We start from the raw sequence: 17,860 nt of genomic DNA on the forward strand, positions 1-17,860 counted from the left end.
GCTGGTTAATGAAATGGTCATTACTAAATTTAACACAAAGGTGCACACACACACACACACACACACACATACACACACACACACACACAGTGATCGGTGTTAACAGTGGAACTAACACATTGACACAGTGAACAAAAAGCCCAGCTGTCACTCCAGAGACTTAACAATCAGATATGAATATTCATCACAGCAGAGAGCGACAGAAGGTGAGCCTGGCTTTGCAAGGCATCACGTTGTTACTTATTTAACTTTACAGTATTTCGGTTTTGGGGAATGAATGAAAGTTTCATTAAATGTCCTTGGAATTCAGCACTAGTTATTAGGAAAATGGGAATGTTCTGCTCCACTGAAGCTGAAGTCGATATTGATTTATCACTCATTCATTATTGGAAGTTGTATTGTCCATATGTATGTTTAATTTCATGCTTGCAGCATAGAAGTATAGTGAAATATTTATTTTTTTCTTCTATAAAATACAGTGTCACCCTTATTTTGATTTATTTCACTATATACTGTAGGCTATATGATGCAGTACAGTGATCAGAAGTAATATTTAAATTATTCGTGTTCAATTATATTTTAAGACGTATAATTGATGCCAATTGAAATGTATTAAAAATGTAATTACATTTAAACACGAGAAGGGATTATTACACATCATTAGTTTATGTAGCAGCGTCACCAAGAGTACATTTGCAGTATGACATGTGTCCGTATTGTAGTACTACTTAAAATGACCAGACGGTGGCAGTAAACACTCATTTATTTAGCCAAACCACCGTGAATGAGCAGCCCGTCATGCGCTCGTCACACGAGGCGTGTCGTCTCCCATCTTCACAACACATCCTCGGAACCCCGCCTCTAGCCGCGTTTGATTGGCTGTGCTTCCTGCCGTCAAGGGAACTCTCTTTTCTGAATGGACAACGCCTCTGCCCCTCAGTTAGACACACGCCAGACACTGCTGCTAGCTGTTTCGAAAATGAAACTGTCTCGTGTTCGTTTGAGTCTTCACTTCGAGAGGCAGCGAAGAAAAAACGAAATTCAAGAGGGCCGTTAGGTTTTAAAATCGCGGGGGTTGACTGTTGTGACGTGGCGGCGCGGAGAAGGAAGAACCCAACGGTGAGGACTCCGTGCGGCGACATTTTTTTTTTTTTTTTTTAGGGAGGGAGGCAGGCCTGTGCTGTCAAACCACGACAACAACAACACCTGAATCACTTCTCCGCTGTTAGCTCGCATTTAATTACCAGCCATTAGCTTAACGTTTAGCTATTTGGTCGTCTTGTTTTGGGTTTAGCCCTGTGCCGTACTGTCTGGTGACTCTGAATAAGTAATATGACATAAAAGCCCAGTACTGCGGTCTGTTATGTTCCGAGATAATGAAGAAAACGTCTATTCCTTCCTCACAGCTGGTAATGTCGAGCAAACACCAGAGTTGGATGGGATGTGCTTTACTGCAATGGAGGTAAGCTATAACTGACAGTAGGTGTGTGCTTGTGTGTGTCCAGTAAATAGATCATTACATTAATTCCACTTATGCGTTCAAAGATCTGACGTATCTCTTTCCACCTATAAGTATAACGTTATGCTGCATGTTTAAACAGAGTCCCTGGTATATTGTGGTGTAATCACTGGGGTTTTAGGACAGTCATTACACCATGAGGTGTCGTTATTACAGTGTGATAACCCAAAATATGATTCTTGAGAAATAATTAGTCTCCTTTTAAAACATTTGTTTATTCTAAAAAAAAACCACATCTGTGGAGCATCTTATAGGAACTTATAGGTGGTTGTTATTATCTACTTGGAGGCTTTTACATGTTGCTGTGACACAACCATACAGATCATAAAGCAGAGACCCTCGACAATCCCCTTTTTGGTTGGTTTTACTTTCACTTAATTCATTTCAGTCTGACGAGGGAGGACGCAACACGAAGGCACTATACCACACGTTTGACATACACATTAGATACTCATTTCATTTTGTACAACAGAGAATGGTCTTTGAACGTTGTCATGGAATATTTCCAAGACCCTCGGTTTCAAACACCAATCGTGTTTTGAACCCCTTTGTCAGCAAGAATCCTGCTCCAGGGCTGCTGCTCTGTCACTGACCCTGAACTCTGACCCCCCTTCTGAGGGGAGGATCAGGCATTTTTTCCGTCTGTATATCTCCAACCCTCTTGCCTTCTCCCTCTTCTCTCTCTCTTCTCCAGTCTGTAGCAGTGGGCTCAGCTAACTGGTGATACCGAAGCTGCTGTCACCATGGCGCACTTTGACACAGAGTACCAGCGCCTGGAGACGTCCTACAGCGACTCTCCCCCTGGCGAGGAGAACCTGCTGATGCATGTGCCTGAAGGAGCCAAATGTATGACAGATATACACAAATCACAAAACGACTTATCAACTCACACACATAAACACACCCTGCACTTTCTAAGATGATTACTAATTTGTAACACATCCTTTGCAGCCCAGTGGCACCATATAGAAAACCTGGACCTGTTTTTCCAGAGAATATCCTTTTACTTGGTTTTGGCGTGTATTTCTAATGTGCTGTGTTCCTAATTGTGTGTCTTGAAACGCTAACTTCAGATACATTTCCAACTATTCCTTAACTTTCATTACGTTTATAATCTGCACCAGAAGAATGGATTCACCTGTATGCTGCTGGGAGAGATCTTTGAGCTGGTGTATGTATCTCATCCATCAGAAATTAGGAGTTTTTGTGCCTGTAAGAGGTTTTGTTTATGGCAGAGCTCGACGTTCATGTATTTTCTCCTCGTCCTTTCTTTCTCCATGCAGTCAGTTGCTGTTCGTGGTTGGCTTCACCGTATTCCTAGCCAACTGTGTGGACTACGACATACTCTTTGCCAACAAGTTTGTAAATCACACTGATTCATCTAAAGTCACCTTGCCAGATGCTTTCCTCCCTGTGGATGTCTGCAGTGCCCGGTGAGTGTGACACTGTATTTGGGTAATCTATCATTTATTTTCTTATGCAAAGAAGCTGCAATTGTTATTTCATTGCGAGTGCGTAGCTGAGGGTAGGTGCGATGTTTGTTTTTTTCTAAAGTAATGACAGTGAGGAGAATAAAGTTTCTGTTGTCCTGGATCAAGTTGAAATGTGTCACGAGTTAGCGTGTTTATTTTTGCTATTGGGAAATGTTAAATGTTCCAAAGGTGTTAGTCATGTCTGCTGTTGAACACATTCATTTTTGAATTACAGAAGTGAATATTTTCTTTCTGCAGTATCCGAGGTAACGCATTTGTGATCTTTGTGCTGATAATCTCCGGCGTGTTCTGGCTACATCGTCTGGTCAAATTCATCTACAATGTCTGCTGCTACTGGGAGATACGATCCTTCTACATCAACGCACTCAAAATGACCATGGTAAGGCAGACAAGGGTTTATTTTTGCATTGTGTACATTTGGTATTTTGTCATTATAATCGCATAGAATGAGTCGTGCCATCTAACCGTCGCCGCACTTTTTCTTTGCAGTCAGAACTCCCTTATGCAACATGGCAGGAGGTGCAGGCCAGGATAGTGGAGATCCAGAAGGAGCACCAGATCTGCATCCATAAAAAAGAACTGACGGAGCTTGACATCTACCATCGCATCCTCCGCTTTAAAAACTACATGGTGGGTCCACGATGTGTGATGCTTTGGTTGCTGAACTATTCATGTCTGACTTGCAGACTTTTTGCAAAAACCAAAACGTTCTTCCCGTGCTTCTCAAGGTTGCCATGGTGAATAAATCGCTCCTCCCTGTGCGATTTCGACTTCCTGTATTCGGAGAGTCTGTGTTCTACACCCGCGGTCTCAAATACAACTTTGAGCTCATCTTCTTTTGGGGGCCAGGTACGTCCATGTTTGATGTGATTAATTATATATGTGAAATCCGCATTTCTCTCCCTTTTCTCCGGTGCAGCACTCAAACAAAAACAAAGCATTTGCATGCACACACTCATATATTTGCCTATCTGTCAAGGTTTGGAATTTCAGAGGACACTCATTTTTGCTCTGTAGGCTCTCTGTTTGAGAACGAGTGGAGCCTCAAACAAGAGTACAAGAGAGGAGGTAACAGGCTCGAGCTGGCAGAAAGACTAGCGTCCCGTATCCTGTGGATTGGGATCGCCAATCTGCTGCTGTGTCCTGTCATTCTGGTGTGGCAGATTCTCTACGCCTTTTTCAGTTACACGGAGGTAAGTGGCTCACATGCGTGCACGATACGCTGAAGGCTTTTCTTGTTCAGCTCTCTGGACAGTCCTTTTGTTGTGTGTGTGAGACTAGGTGATCAAGCGAGAGCCCGGTTCTCTAGGAGCAAGATGCTGGTCGCTGTATGGTCGGTGTTACCTGCGACACTTCAATGAGTTGGACCACGAGCTCATGTCACGCCTCAGCAAAGGCTACAAGGTCAGTGAACAAGGTTATCTCTTATTGCCTTTTTTTAATAAAAACTTACTGCTTACATTACATATTAATGATTATTCTCTTTATACATGAGGTTCATTATTAAGTGATTATTAAGTCTGTTTTGTTTCTGTTTCATGCAGCCTGCATCCAAGTATATGAACTGTTTCCTCTCACCGCTGCTCACGGTGGTTGCCAAAAATGTCGCTTTTTTCGCCGGGTCTCTCCTGGCTGTCCTCATCGCCCTGACTATCTACGACGAGGACGTCCTCGCAGTGGAACATGTGTTGTCATCAATAACACTACTGGGTGTGTGTATCACAGTCTGCAGGTAGGGGATTAGTGTCACCCAGTTAATCTGTCTGCTCCTCTGATCTATCTTAACAGACATGCAGAATGGATTTATCGATTTTATTTAACCAAAGCATTTTAGAGACACTCGGTTGAATCGTTTAATGATTAGTTGGTTAGTTATGTAACGACTGTTGTGGTTCAATGGGGAGGGATCATGTTAATCACCTATAATGTATTACTGATGTCTCTTATGAAACTGATATGAAAGGCAAACATCAGATAAAACATGAATATAAGACAGAAATCTCACACTACGTGAAACGTTAGGGCTTTTAACCATGAGCCATTTCTTTATGCCCTTTTAAAGCTACCCAGAGTCCTAATCCCTGTAATGCTCTTCGGCAGCTTATTCTGCTGTATAACTGACGAGTATAAGAGGGTATCATTCCTTAAGTAGCTCTCGACTGTTTGATGTCTGTTAATAGCTCTAAATTGAAATATTTAGATATATTTGGGAACATTCCCATGTGTTGGAACTGTGCGGGAAAAGTCCAGTTCTATCTATAAACATTTCTTTTAAATTCATTCAGTCATCCAAGACATTCAAGAATACGTCAGAAATGTCACAGGTAGATTTTAAACTAGAGGTTTGAATAAATTAAGACTCACTTCCTTTAATAAGAGAGTTTTTAGTCGTATAATTATCAAACACATTTACACAAAGTAATCATTTCTTATTGATTTTGAACCTCTCTTCAGTTGTAAGACCAAGCTTTTCCACCAGCCCTCTCTCTCTCCCTCCCTCTCTCCCTTCAGGTCATTTATCCCAGATAAGCACATGGTGTTTTGTCCTGAGCAGCTGTTGAGGGTCATCCTGGCTCATATCCACTACATGCCTGACCACTGGCAAGGCAATGCACATAGATATGAGACTCGTGACCAGTTCTCCCAGCTCTTCCAGTACAAAGCAGTGAGTATGTATACTGAACTGGGATTAAATGTCAAGGCTCCGAACGATCGCGAGGGAATTAACCTGTCGAAACTGTGTCATATACATGGTAGACGTTTTAACATGCCATAAACCGAATACACACAGCTTTATTGTCTGATTTGCATTCATATCTTAGAGAGACTATTAGAGTTAATCATTTCTGCTGTTCGCTCTCAATGCGATCCACTGAAGCAAGAGTTCAAGACTAAGAAGCACCTTGTTGGTATTTGTTAAAGGAAGAGATGCACACTGGTGGCATTTTGAATGTTTTTAATCATAAAGTCACAAGTCTTCCTCGAGATTTCACTTACACGTTTCGACTTTGGAATCAGAGGTTCAGCATACTTTTGCTAAACTCTAAACTACCTGAGTGTACAGTGTCGACCTTTCCTCCCCGTTTGGTTGCAGGTATTTATTCTAGAAGAGCTGATAAGTCCCGTGGTGACTCCCATCATCCTGATCTTCTGTCTGCGGAGGAAGTCTCTGGAGATCATTGATTTCTTCAGGAACTTCACCGTGGAGGTGGTCGGGGTAGGAGACACGTGCTCCTTTGCCCAGATGGACATCAGGCAGCATGGACACCCTGCGGTAAGGGACTGCCATGTTAAGTGCAGCCACACAGATGAAGACGCACTTGAAATACTTATTTATAGAATGCATGGCATGCATTAGATTAAAATATGAGTGGGTAAGGAAGTGTGTCTACGGCATCTGTGGGTTAACCCTCTCTCCTCCCTCTGTAGTGGATGTCAGAGGGGAAGACGGAGGCGTCTATCTACCAACAGGCAGAGGATGGGAAGACGGAGTTGTCTCTGATGCACTTTGCCATCACCAACCCCCAGTGGCAGCCTCCTCAGGAGACCACACACTTCATCAGCCAGTTGAAAGAGCGGGTTCACAGAGAGTGCACAGGGGCTGCTTCAGTCACACATCCCCTCTCACCATCTGAGTCTGAGGTACAGTGGTGAACCAACATTCCTGTTTATGTATCACAGTGGTCATAAGTTACTGTCGTCTCTTACCCGTTGTCTCGCTTGCAGCCAAGGAGCCTCATTGCAAACCTCTTGGTGGGTCCCTCCACGCTGACCTCCGTTCATTTCAGCAGCTCTTTGAGCGGTCATGCAGCGGCAGGCGTGAGCGACGGGGCATCTGCTTTACGCTCCCTTTCCCCGGTCAGCGGCAGTCTTCACCTGAGAGGCAGCATGAGTGCAGCTAACAGGGCTTCTGGCCACACTTCAACCATGAGCAAAGCAATGGCTGGCTCTGGGTAGGAAAATCCTCAATTTAACTCCTTTTCAGACTATATCTTCCTGTACATCGCCAGATATGAGCAGCTGGAGGAAACCTCACAGTTCAAAGTGCAAAATCTAAAGATTTCATGGTTAACCTAGTTTAAACCTTAATTTATATTTGGTGTTCATTTCTGTCATCTTCTCATGTCTATCACCTCCTCGATCGTCATGTCTATATTTTCTCCACGTTTTTTGCATTTTCTTTATTTAGGACGGATGCCCGGACTGTGAGTTCAGGCAGCAGTGCATGGGAGGGTCAACTCACCAGTTTGGTGCTGTCAGAGTATGCCTCCACTGAGATGAGCATCCATGCACTGTACATACATGAGGTAATTGTGTGTGAGATTTTGTGGGAAATGAGTAGAGTTTGTGTTGTGCACATTTCTCAACCTGACTGCTTCGCAGATCTTCTCCATCTCGCATCTGACCCTCTCTTCCTCCCATCTATTTTCCCCTGTAGGTACACAAGCAGCAGTCCCGTGGCGAGCTATCCCGTCACACGTGGCACAGGCAGGAGAGTGACGAAAGCAGCGACAGCATCCCAGATGACGTGAGGAGCGAACCCAACCCCCACTCCAGACACTTCCCCCGCTCGCACACTTTCCCCACCACAGCTCCCAGTCCTAGTGCCATTCCCACTTCAGCTTCAGGTATTCGCAGTACCACCCTGGGCCAGGAGGCGGCTTCATCACACGGCAGCGGTCAGCGGCGCTATAGTGGGCCTGCCACAGGTACTCATTTCATTTCTCCATTTCTTCCATTTCAGTACCCCTGTGCTCAGGGACCGGGGGTCAGGGGGTCACCAACCCTGGTGTAAAAATAAGAAGAGCTTCTCAATCTTGAGTACTTAATAAAGTCTACCTCAGTTTATCTCACACTGACTTACTAAAATAGCTGTTGAGCGAGTATTTTCTTGTTTATTTAAATCAACTGAGGACAGTTAACATGACAGTAGCTGTACATATTTTCAACACTATCGCTTTCTGTTTTACAGACTCTTTTGGTGCAGGGGGGAAAGTAGCCAGGTCAGCCCGCGGCGTGCCCATGGGAGGGTGGGCAGAGGAGGCTCAGGCAGCACCACGACACCACGAGACACTTCCAGAGGAGAGCTCCGAGGATGATATGCCTCCTCACATACACAAGGTGAAGGCTGTTTGTGCACGGTTGGAAGGGTGGTTTTAATTGGCCTGCACTGCACTGCAAGTAAATTAACATTTGTGTCCTGTTTCTCTCATTTTAGATTGCATAATCAAGCCAGGTGAATAGGTATCAGCGCCCCACCCTCCATACATATCCACACAACTTTGACCAAAACTTTCCTCCAGGATTGACCATTTTGTCACGACACAGATGAAGATGGAAATGTGCAAGATGCGTGTACGGGATCTCTACAAACATTTTACTGGAGAAATCCATCTGGATAAGCTAGGACTGATGCCACCATCCACCGTTCAATGATACTATATGACTAACTACATGCCTAAACAGGCAAACAGGGTAAATATCTGAATTTGTGTATCAGAGGAGTACCTACAGGATCAAGTTATTACTAATAGCCATTGATACCATCAGATTAGGCTAGGGTGTTTTATAATGTCAAAAGGTTACATAAAGGAAGTGCATGTGTTACTGGGATGTAAATAAACATTGTGGACACGTCATCCTTTGCACTGTGCCGCTGTTGCTGTAGAAAAATACCATACCAACACATATCACAATAATCCTAATTGTGCTATCTGTATTGTTTCCCTCTTTTACAAATGAGGTGGCATGAGAGGTGAAATTTGAAGAATGTATGGTGTCTCTCTACCAATAACAGCATTCTCCAGGTTGTAATCAGAGAATTGCTGGTAACACAATTATCTTCATTGTGACTATTATTGTACAAGTAGCAGGAGGCTTTGTATCCTACCCTGTGCGCTGTATTTCTGCTTACATTCTGCCTCTTCGCAAAATGTATTAAGGCCTCAAATAGTGTCAAAATCCCCTTCCCTTCTTTCTTTTATAAGATTTTATTTAGATTTCTGTCCATGTGATTTTTCTGAATTTTTCAGAAACTGTCACAGATCAGCTTGCACAGATCAGTTCTTGTTTAAAAGGTAATTGTACAGCGTAGCCTAGTATTCACACACATGGCCTGTGTAAATAAAAGTTATTAGGTTATTTAGCAAAGCAGTCATTCAGATTATTGAATTAATTACATTTACAAAATTATGAGGCCAATATTTTGTGATAACCAGACATGCAGTATGCAAGCCCATTTTATTCTGATTTAATCTGTTGTTTTTATTGTTTACCATTCATTATTTTTCAACAGACGTGCAAAAGGGAACAGCTGATAAACAAGTCTGTTTGAAGCACGTCATATTGACTTCTGTGCCATGCAAATTACCCTCAAGCACAAGTGCATGACCATCATCCACACATTCTTCTAAATTTTCCACAAGAAGAATGCAATGATCGTCCTCCACCACCTGCTAAATCACAGCATGACTCCTTTCCATGTTCTCTTGTCATTAAGCCACAATACATAAAATGAAGAATTATGCACTTTAATAATCTTTTCAATGCAGAGGGTGTCCCGTAACTTGGATTATTTGTATGTGTGTTTTACATATTTCTTTAATTGTGTTATTTATCAAATGGACGTGTCATGATGATTGACCTTTGTGAATAAAGGTTTGGTTCTCTGTTGTGCACTTGGATGAGGATAAAGAAGCACACTGCCATCCTGGACCAATAATATGGCCCAGGATGCAGTGCTTCGGTGTGTAATGTCCAAGTTAAAAGATAATTGTGTTCTGGGTTTTTTGTTGTTGTATAGATCCTGTAAAATACCATTTTGTACAGCTGTAAATTCATCTATTAAAACAAGGTAATGAGGCAATGAGTTTCTGTGTCGACTGAAAAACCAGCTACCATTACAACACATGATACATTTTATATTTGCGTTAGCATAGCCACAATTAGACAACTCGTTTTCAACATTGGGTTGCTAACTAGCTTTGGTTACTAACATCGCTCCATACCACATTAACGTTATGGAGAAGGAAATAAAAACGTGCAAGCTATAACTGACAGTCTGAGCGACGTTCGTCATACTGTGTATTGGTTTATTCAGCTGTGTATCGATGCACAGCAGAGCCCGGATAGCTCAGTCGGTAGAGCATCAGACTTTTAATCTGAGGGTCCAGGGTTCAAGTCCCTGTTCGGGCGGTACTTTTTCTCTTCATCAAACTCCTAAAGGAAACTTTCCTAATTGCGTAATATTAAACATTGTTTATATGAAGTGTATTATGTTACTATATATCGTCAATCTTGACATAGTTATTGTAAAAGTCCTTGCTCAGATTATTATGTCCCATGTCTTTGGATGAAGGGCGAAGGAATCGCGTTTATCACGGGAGGTTAAAATTATAGGCTAATTACGTAGAAATGACCGTCAAATATACATGGTTTGATTAAATCTAACCTGAATGGTTAACTTTCAACCCAGTTTTACATGACATACTTCATTGCAACCACACTTCACCAGAACTTCATCACTTTTAAGTGAGTGGAGATTTGTGTGATAGTAGGCTATTCTGATTGGCTACCAACGCTGTCAATCTGAGACACAGCCATCTCATTGGTCAACTACATTCTGTTTTTAAATTATGTACCAGAAGGAAGCTAGTTTATACGCTACGTTGGAGGATATTTCAGCGACGCAAACCCCATTGGCTGAAGATGTGGAACATAACGATTTCATTGGTCCGTTCATTCAGGGTAACTCGATAAGGGCGGAGTTGAGATCACTTGGCGGCCATATTGAATATTGTCTGTTGACAGTTGTGTCTAAGGAAGCTCGAAGATTTTTTGTTTTAGCCAACTTATGCTAGAAGTAAAGGTCTGTTGCGCTTTTAAGTTGAATTAGGACGTATGTCCCAAAGGTTAAATAGCTTGATTTAACCCAAATGAGATGGATGACGATGAACGGCGGAGGAAACTAGAAGCTGGAAGAGCGAAGGTTTGTTGCTAACACTTAAGGCACGCTAATGCTGAATGCTAACGCTAAGCAACTCTTTTGTCATAGCTTTGCGTTCGTCCACCGCTAACTACATCCACCTCCAAAACCACTATATATTTGGTTTTCCGTTGCTCAGTTTAATTATACCCGTTAAAGTACAAGGAACGTTACTAAGAACGTTCGCGATTTGCCGCGCATACGCCACGTCTTGATCATTAGCTGAGATGGCACGCAGTTAACCACAACAATAACACTTTTGGAGTTGGGGTAATATCGGGTGATGAGTTGAAACACTTCGTAGTTCATATAACGTAAGCAGAGGCAGAAAGATGGGCATCGTGACTATAGTGAGGGATATTTGTTTCGAACCTGTAGGATTCATTTTTGATGTTACCTTTGCAGGTGCATCCGAGTTTTTTTGGTGCACACAGTTAGAATAATTTTCTTGTGACGTATACTTTTTTTTTTTTCAAAATAACATTTCATTTTCAAAATGTTGTTTCTACAGCGATAACGCGTGCCCAAAAAGTGTCTACTGTGGTATTTCCAAGATACAAAAAAAAAAAGCTAGCAGCTCCTTTTGCTTCAGTGGGAGCATAAGTGATGGTGCAGTGATAATGAATGGCCCACCCTGTATTGACAACCAGGCCACATTTTCTAAAAACTATATTTAAAATTCACCTTTTAAGAGTAACTATTGAGTTGCATTTTTTTATGTTGTAGTTCACTTCCAGCTCATGATTGAACTCTTAAAAAAAAAAAGATAATATGATGCATAATACATAAGAAATAACTCAACTGAACCGCTGATATTCCTTATGACAGAAAGCTGCCAATATGCCCCGAAGCCAGTCGGTAAGTAAAGAAACTGGTGACTGGCAGATACATTTGACTTTGTCATGGGCTTGTGGTATTATTTTGATTTCGGACATTATTTCTTTGTGATTTTGGTCTTCTTGCTTTTTGTTTTGTTTCTCTTGGGTGGTCAATCAGGGCTTTCTTCTTCTTTTATGCACCATGATATTATTAACACCTTCTAAGATCTAATCCCACTGCTCTTAAAAATAATTAAACGTCCTCATGTTGTAAAGTTCCCTGCATTCACTGTCATGCTGGTTACGGGCCATCAGGTGGTGCAGTGAGCCCATGAGATTTGGCGGCAGTTCGATAGGTTGCATTTGCCTCTCACATGAATGGTGTTGCTATGGTAATGCAGCGCTGTCAGTTGCCTTTACTGTATTTGGCGCATCGAAAAGCTCTGATTTATTTGCTACACTGAAAGCATGCCACATATGTATACACTGTTGTGTTGTGTTGACATGGTTGAGAACTCAATATTCATATTCAGCAGTGCAGTAACAGCCGATGTTACCACGGTAAGCTCCATCTAGCCGGTTAGTCAGACTCTCAGTAGTGTGGAAGCGGCCTTGGGCTAAACAATGCTCATATGGCTAATGTCTGAGATGCGATGTGATGTGAGTTGTAGTAGGCGGAGGCGGTGAACAGGGTGATGGAAGGACACGGAGGGTGGGGTTTTCACTTATAAGTTGGGGGAAAGCAAATCCTTTTTGGTTTTAGGAGTGAAAAGAGGAATATCTGGATTTATAACGTTGTCATGCATGCACACACAATGTTGTCATGTGCATGCATTTGACAACAAAGCAACGCGTAGCTCTCCTGGCACCATGCTCTCTCAAATTGAATTGAGCATGCACACTATGATGCTGCACACCACACACAGAGCCCTGTCTCCTCCTCTCTATGTGAATGCATCTCCCAGTCTCCACCCTTTTTTTCCTTAGCCTAGACACATGCCATCCTCTATTCAGAGTTTGCAGATCACTCTGCACTCTACGTTGGCTGTGGCAGGGATTTCTAGGATCTTGGTACGTTGTGCGGCTGCCTACAGACTGCAAGATCGACATTTGGACAGTAGAGCAACGGCCCTGGAGAGAAGGCATTGACAGTTCTCACGACAGGCATGAAAGGAAGTCGATGATTGACCGTCAGATATGGATGGAAGGATTCATGAGGGTCACTGTCACAATGTGGACTGCTGTAATCTGATTTAAGCAGCTTAAAGAAGACAGATCGAGAGAGAGAGAGAAACAGTGATGAAAAGAGGAATGTGTTGCAAAGAGAAACTGCCTGTGATGGATTTCTACCATACAGTCACTTCTTATTGTGACTTCGAAGGAACTTCTCTTGTTTAAATTCTTGATTTTTCTGTCTCTGACTTTTCTACGGGCTAAAAAAATGAAAACAATGAGATGGATGTATACTTTTTTAAATCTTTTTACCTTCTGCCATTTCTGGCCTACTGAGAGGCTGTCCAATGTGTGTCACTAAAATCTGCACTACTCATGGGTTTGATATGGCTCTGGAGAGTTGAGAATATTTAGCTTCGTCACCTCATTTTAAACTTGGATCCTTTTTTCAGGTAGCCTATTTTGGGTGTGAGTTTGGGATTTCTTGCTTCATTGGGAACTGTCTTTTTTTTCTTTCGTTGCACAACCCTGACTCATCAAAATAGGGGCTGCCAAATCAATTTTGTTTTCTACAGCGGGGACTATCAACAACTTGTATTTTTACTTTGCATAATGATTTCTGAATGATGACTCTTTCAACTGAGGGGATTAATCTGGACTCTGTCACCCGTGACCCCTGAGCTCCACCATGCTGATAGTGTGGTGGTGCTCAGTGGTCCTGACCTATGTGTCCATCTACCTCTCGCTGTCCTTCCTGCGCAGCTTGCTAGCTTCCGACAGAAGCGGGCGAAAGGCGACGGTGCGGGGGCGCCGAAAAAGACGCAGAAGAGGAAGGGCCAGACTGACTCGCAGAATGACGGAGCGACGCAAGGCCGACCCGTAGGACCCGCACTTTCTTCAGCCAAGGACACAGAGCTGAACAAGAAAACCAACCATGAGGTACACCACTAATTATAGGGATTATCGTTCATGCATCATTAACAGCATTACAGAGGAGAGGTGAAATCTGTGTCAACAGCTGGTTCACGGGTCACAATGCCTGAGCTCCAGTATTTGTTTGCTCACTGTATGCTTTAACAAGTGGTCCGCACCCCCTGCTCAGTTAACATACATTATAGAAATGGGTCACTAAGCATTATGGTGCATGTAGGGCATGTTGTCATAGCAACCTGGTCAGAATTAATGCATTCTAAAAGGTCACTCCCAACATCAGATGACACATGTTTTTTAATCACAATAATATACTTGATTCTAAAACTACTCAATCCTTTAGGAACCCAAGAGGCTGGAGAAATCAGAGGTTCAGAACCAACGAGCAAAGGATCAGCCCCCCACCTTGGAGCAAAGTCCGTCCCCTGTGGAAGATTTCAGAGAAGACGAGCTTGTCGCACTTACTGGCAAAGAGCAGCTCAAGGTAAACACAGTCGATGATTAAAGACATACAGAGGATATCTTGTTTTTATTTTTTAGGGTATTAAAACATTCTTCATTCTCTTTAATAAAAAATAAAGTGATAAAAAAAACATTCTTCATAGTGAAGTGGAAGCATCGGACTGCTTTTATGTCTTCTAATTAGTTCCTTGTGGCTATATCTGGCTGTTTCTGTTAAATACTCAGTTTGGCTTGGATATGACTCAGTATGACTAGCGAAAGGAAGCATGACAATGGGTTTAATGTCCTGAAATGCCCATGTAGCGTTATAATCTTAGGCTCTGAATTCACACATTGAAAACAGGTCTGTGGAACTATTCTGTAAAGCAGCGTTCCCGTTTACATGCCATGTTGCAGTCAGTTTAGATTTGTTTGGTCATATGGAGTCATTTGTCTTCAGGCTTTGTTTACCTGTGAGACACTTGGAGTTTTGTTGCGGTATTGCCTGTGTGTATGAAGAGGGTGTATTTGTGTTAAGCAACCCATGGGGAATGTAACTGTCTGCTCCTCTGCCTGACTGCTTGGCTACGTTGATCTAAAAATACAGCATAGTTCCTCTTTATTATGTATGTGTGTAGATGAGTGAGTTTAAACTGAGTGTCAAGTAGTGGAAATGTTGCAAAATGGCAATTGTGTTACTTGAGTTAGGGCTGCAAAATTAATCGGAATGTTGTTGAAAATTATTGAAATATGACCTGCTGCAATTTTCAAACCGCAGGAGGCACAATATTTCTTTAAGGCGAAATGTGTGTCAAAAAAATACAATTTTTAAATGAAATATTGCCATGCTGCAGAATCACACATTATCATTTTAATAGGGTTTTACATGAACAATAATGTCGTTGTTGTTAAGAATTATTGTTCCCTCTCCTATTGCAAGGCTTATCACAATTGCAGTTTAAGTCAGAATAATCGCAATTAGATTCAAATAAATAAATAAATACAAATTTAGCCCTAAGATGAATTCAAGTCCTCCAATTGTTTTACCTTTTTCATGTTACATTCAGATCTACAATTTGTTTTTTCAACCATACGAACCATACATTTATTTCACTTGCAGCAGCTACAGCAGGCTGTGGAGAAGCGTAATGAGATCATTGCTAGGCTCAGCTCCAACCTGCAGGAGGCCCTATCCAGCAGAGACCAGGTACAATTGGAGGCACAGTCACTTGCTGAACAGATTCAGGCCTTACAGAGACAGCTCCAACAGGTACGTGCCACTCCAACCTAAATCTGTGGCAGCACAGGATTATTGACTAAAAATATGCACTTCACTATTCATGTGTACAGCAGCTGACCTTTCATATTCTCTGAATTGTCCTTCACACAGACCAGTGTAGAGTTTCTGCGCATCAAATGTCAGTCGGGGGCCGAAGTCCTCAACACTCAACAACAGCACCTGCATGACCATTTCTCCCAAGATGCAGACCTCAATCATAAGGAGGGGCCATCATGGGAATCCGGGAATGCGGGTCCCGTTCTGCACAAATTGAGGGCCGAGCTGGAAGAAGAACGGGAGAAAAGCCAACGCATAAGTGCTGAACTAGTGGAGGAGATGGGGAAACACCAACATGTGCTTTCTTTACTGGATAAGGAGAGACTAGGCAGGGAAGAGGAGCGAAAAGATAGGGAGGCACAGCTGCAAGACCTCCAGACTCGGTTAAACTTAGTCCAAAGTCAGTGCCTTGAGATGCAGCAATACAAAGAGGAGAAAGAGAAGCTAAACATAGAAGTGCTGGAGCTGAGGAAAAGGCTTCAGGACGAGGTCGCCAGCTCTGCTCTTCCTCTCCAGAGACAGGAGGAGGAGATGCAGAAGCTCAAAGAGGAGGTGGAGGGAGTCAGGCACTTGTTGGAGGAGAGGGAGAAAGAGGTCATCGGACTCAAAGCGTCTAAGAATCTGCAGAACCAAGCAAAAGCTGGTTTTAGTTGCGATGCAAAGATTAGCACAGATGAGGCCAACCTGTTAAGCGGACCTGATGAGGACAGCATGAACGTATCGATACCTGGGGATATTCTGATGGAGCGCTACCTGTCCTCAGCTCCTCCCGCACACTCGCAATCTTCAGTGATCAATGAAAGCTTTGACCACTGCAGTCAGCTGGACCTCTCTGCAGACTACAGGTTAGAGACACGCTAATGCTAGTGATGCTGTTATCTGTGTGTTTCCGTTTCAGCCCAGTTTAATCCTCTGTTCTGTCTCTTTACAGTTTTGAGCTGAATAGCGACGTGTTGGGAGATGAGCCCCTGTTGTCAATTTCGAACCGTTTCCTCGAAGAAAGCGACAATCTCCACAACACCTCCACCCCACAGGGCTCCCCTGGCATTCATCTGGCTGAAGACTCCCACGCTGTGTCTCCATCTCCGCTGCTTCATAACTTCACTTCCAGCGAGCTGGAGACGAGTAAACTGTCCGAGCAGCAGTTTGAGGAGACGGACCTGGAAAAAGAGCTGCTGAATCAGCAATGTGGGGAGCTCCGTGAAGAGCTGGTCCTCAAGGACAGGGACTTGAATGTGTTGAGGGAGGAAGTCATCAACAGTGCTGAAGAGCTGGAGGAGGCCAGGAGCAGGTAATGTAGTTAATTAAGGAATGTGGTTAATTTGTTTGTCCCAATTAAGGTCTTTTTAAACATTTTTAATTTTATGTTTTTTATAAACGTGCATTGGTCTTCAGTTACTTACAGTTTACCTTTGCTAACTTTAACTTTGAGGGTAAATTATCATTAAAACATAGCATTTTTGTTTGACAAGTAAATTGCCACAGCTTTTCACAAACTAGTCCCCCTTAAACCTAAACCCATCTACAAGTTTTAAACAATATATGCAATGCAAAGTGACCCTATGTTTCCATTGATCACTCAAGGCTTTTCTATTATTTGTATCGACTTGATAAAACTATCTTTGTATGTTCAGGTGGGCCCAAGTATCAGAAGAGCTCAGACAGGCTCTCTGGGAACTTGAAGAGGAGCAGGAGAAGAGGAAACACGTTGAGGAGGAGATGAACTTGAAAATGCATGAACAAGACAACCTGAAGAACAAACTCAGTGCCTTAATGGAAGAAAGAGAAGAGGAGAATGCAGCAGTGATGATGGAAAAGGAAGCCGCTGAATCCTCCTTGCTGGTTCCTGCTACCTCTCTATCAGAGGGGGAAGATGAGCTGGTAGGGGAGCTGAAAAATGAAAAGGAGGTTCCAATCCCATCTCATCAAAAACAGCAGGCACCGCTGTTGTCTCTGCAGGAGATAAAGCAGCCTGCAATCTCTGCCAAACAGAGCCCAGAGCTCAGAGATGACAACCAGCTGCAAACACTACAGGTACATCAATATGATAAGTGGGTCTGTGACAGTTTAGTAGGAATGTAAACACGCTGGGCTTTGCATGCAGATGGAAAGAATATTAAACGGCAGCAGTAATGTTTGAGCTGAAAAGCTTCAAAGGGAGGAGAT

At 42.8% G+C, this 17,860-nt stretch overlaps 2 protein-coding genes across 5 annotated transcripts in view; both read left to right on the top strand.

The window, feature by feature from the left end:
- Window positions 1-987: 987 nt before the first annotated feature.
- Window positions 988-9,877, top strand: atg9a (ATG9 autophagy related 9 homolog A). Of its 2 annotated transcripts, XM_084014107.1 has the most exons (20): window positions 988-1,119; window positions 1,407-1,462; window positions 2,214-2,365; window positions 2,471-2,514; window positions 2,626-2,690; window positions 2,803-2,952; window positions 3,250-3,391; window positions 3,502-3,642; window positions 3,741-3,861; window positions 4,030-4,205; window positions 4,294-4,416; window positions 4,557-4,744; window positions 5,524-5,677; window positions 6,107-6,286; window positions 6,442-6,654; window positions 6,739-6,965; window positions 7,202-7,319; window positions 7,451-7,721; window positions 7,985-8,133; window positions 8,231-9,877. In XM_084014107.1, exons 3-20 carry the CDS (start codon window positions 2,263-2,265, stop codon window positions 8,237-8,239), a joined length of 2,574 nt encoding a protein of 857 aa, XP_083870233.1. In that variant the 5' UTR covers window positions 988-1,119; window positions 1,407-1,462; window positions 2,214-2,262; the 3' UTR covers window positions 8,240-9,877. The 2 variants fall into 2 exon arrangements, with proteins under 2 accessions (XP_083870233.1, XP_083870234.1); XM_084014108.1 differs by lacking the exon at window positions 988-1,119 and having other exon boundaries at window positions 1,195-1,462.
- Window positions 9,878-10,824: 947 nt separating this feature from the next.
- pcnt (pericentrin) overlaps window positions 10,825-17,860 on the top strand; it is a 31,295-nt gene continuing 24,259 nt past the window's right edge. For 2 of the 3 annotated variants that reach the window (XM_084013377.1, XM_084013378.1), the window contains exons 1-8: window positions 10,825-10,999; window positions 11,825-11,854; window positions 13,750-13,926; window positions 14,261-14,401; window positions 15,479-15,628; window positions 15,749-16,539; window positions 16,626-16,985; window positions 17,329-17,728. In XM_084013377.1, the coding sequence (XP_083869503.1) occupies window positions 10,952-10,999; window positions 11,825-11,854; window positions 13,750-13,926; window positions 14,261-14,401; window positions 15,479-15,628; window positions 15,749-16,539; window positions 16,626-16,985; window positions 17,329-17,728 (2,097 nt within the window). In that variant the 5' untranslated portion in view covers window positions 10,825-10,951. The remainder of the gene's footprint in view (window positions 11,000-11,824; window positions 11,855-13,749; window positions 13,927-14,260; window positions 14,402-15,478; window positions 15,629-15,748; window positions 16,540-16,625; window positions 16,986-17,328; window positions 17,729-17,860) is intronic. The other variant, XM_084013379.1, reaches the window with a different exon arrangement.

The sequence above is a fragment of the Eutrigla gurnardus genome (genome assembly GCF_963514095.1).
Source record: "Eutrigla gurnardus genome assembly, chromosome: 7".
Lineage (NCBI taxonomy): Eukaryota > Metazoa > Chordata > Actinopteri > Perciformes > Triglidae > Eutrigla > Eutrigla gurnardus.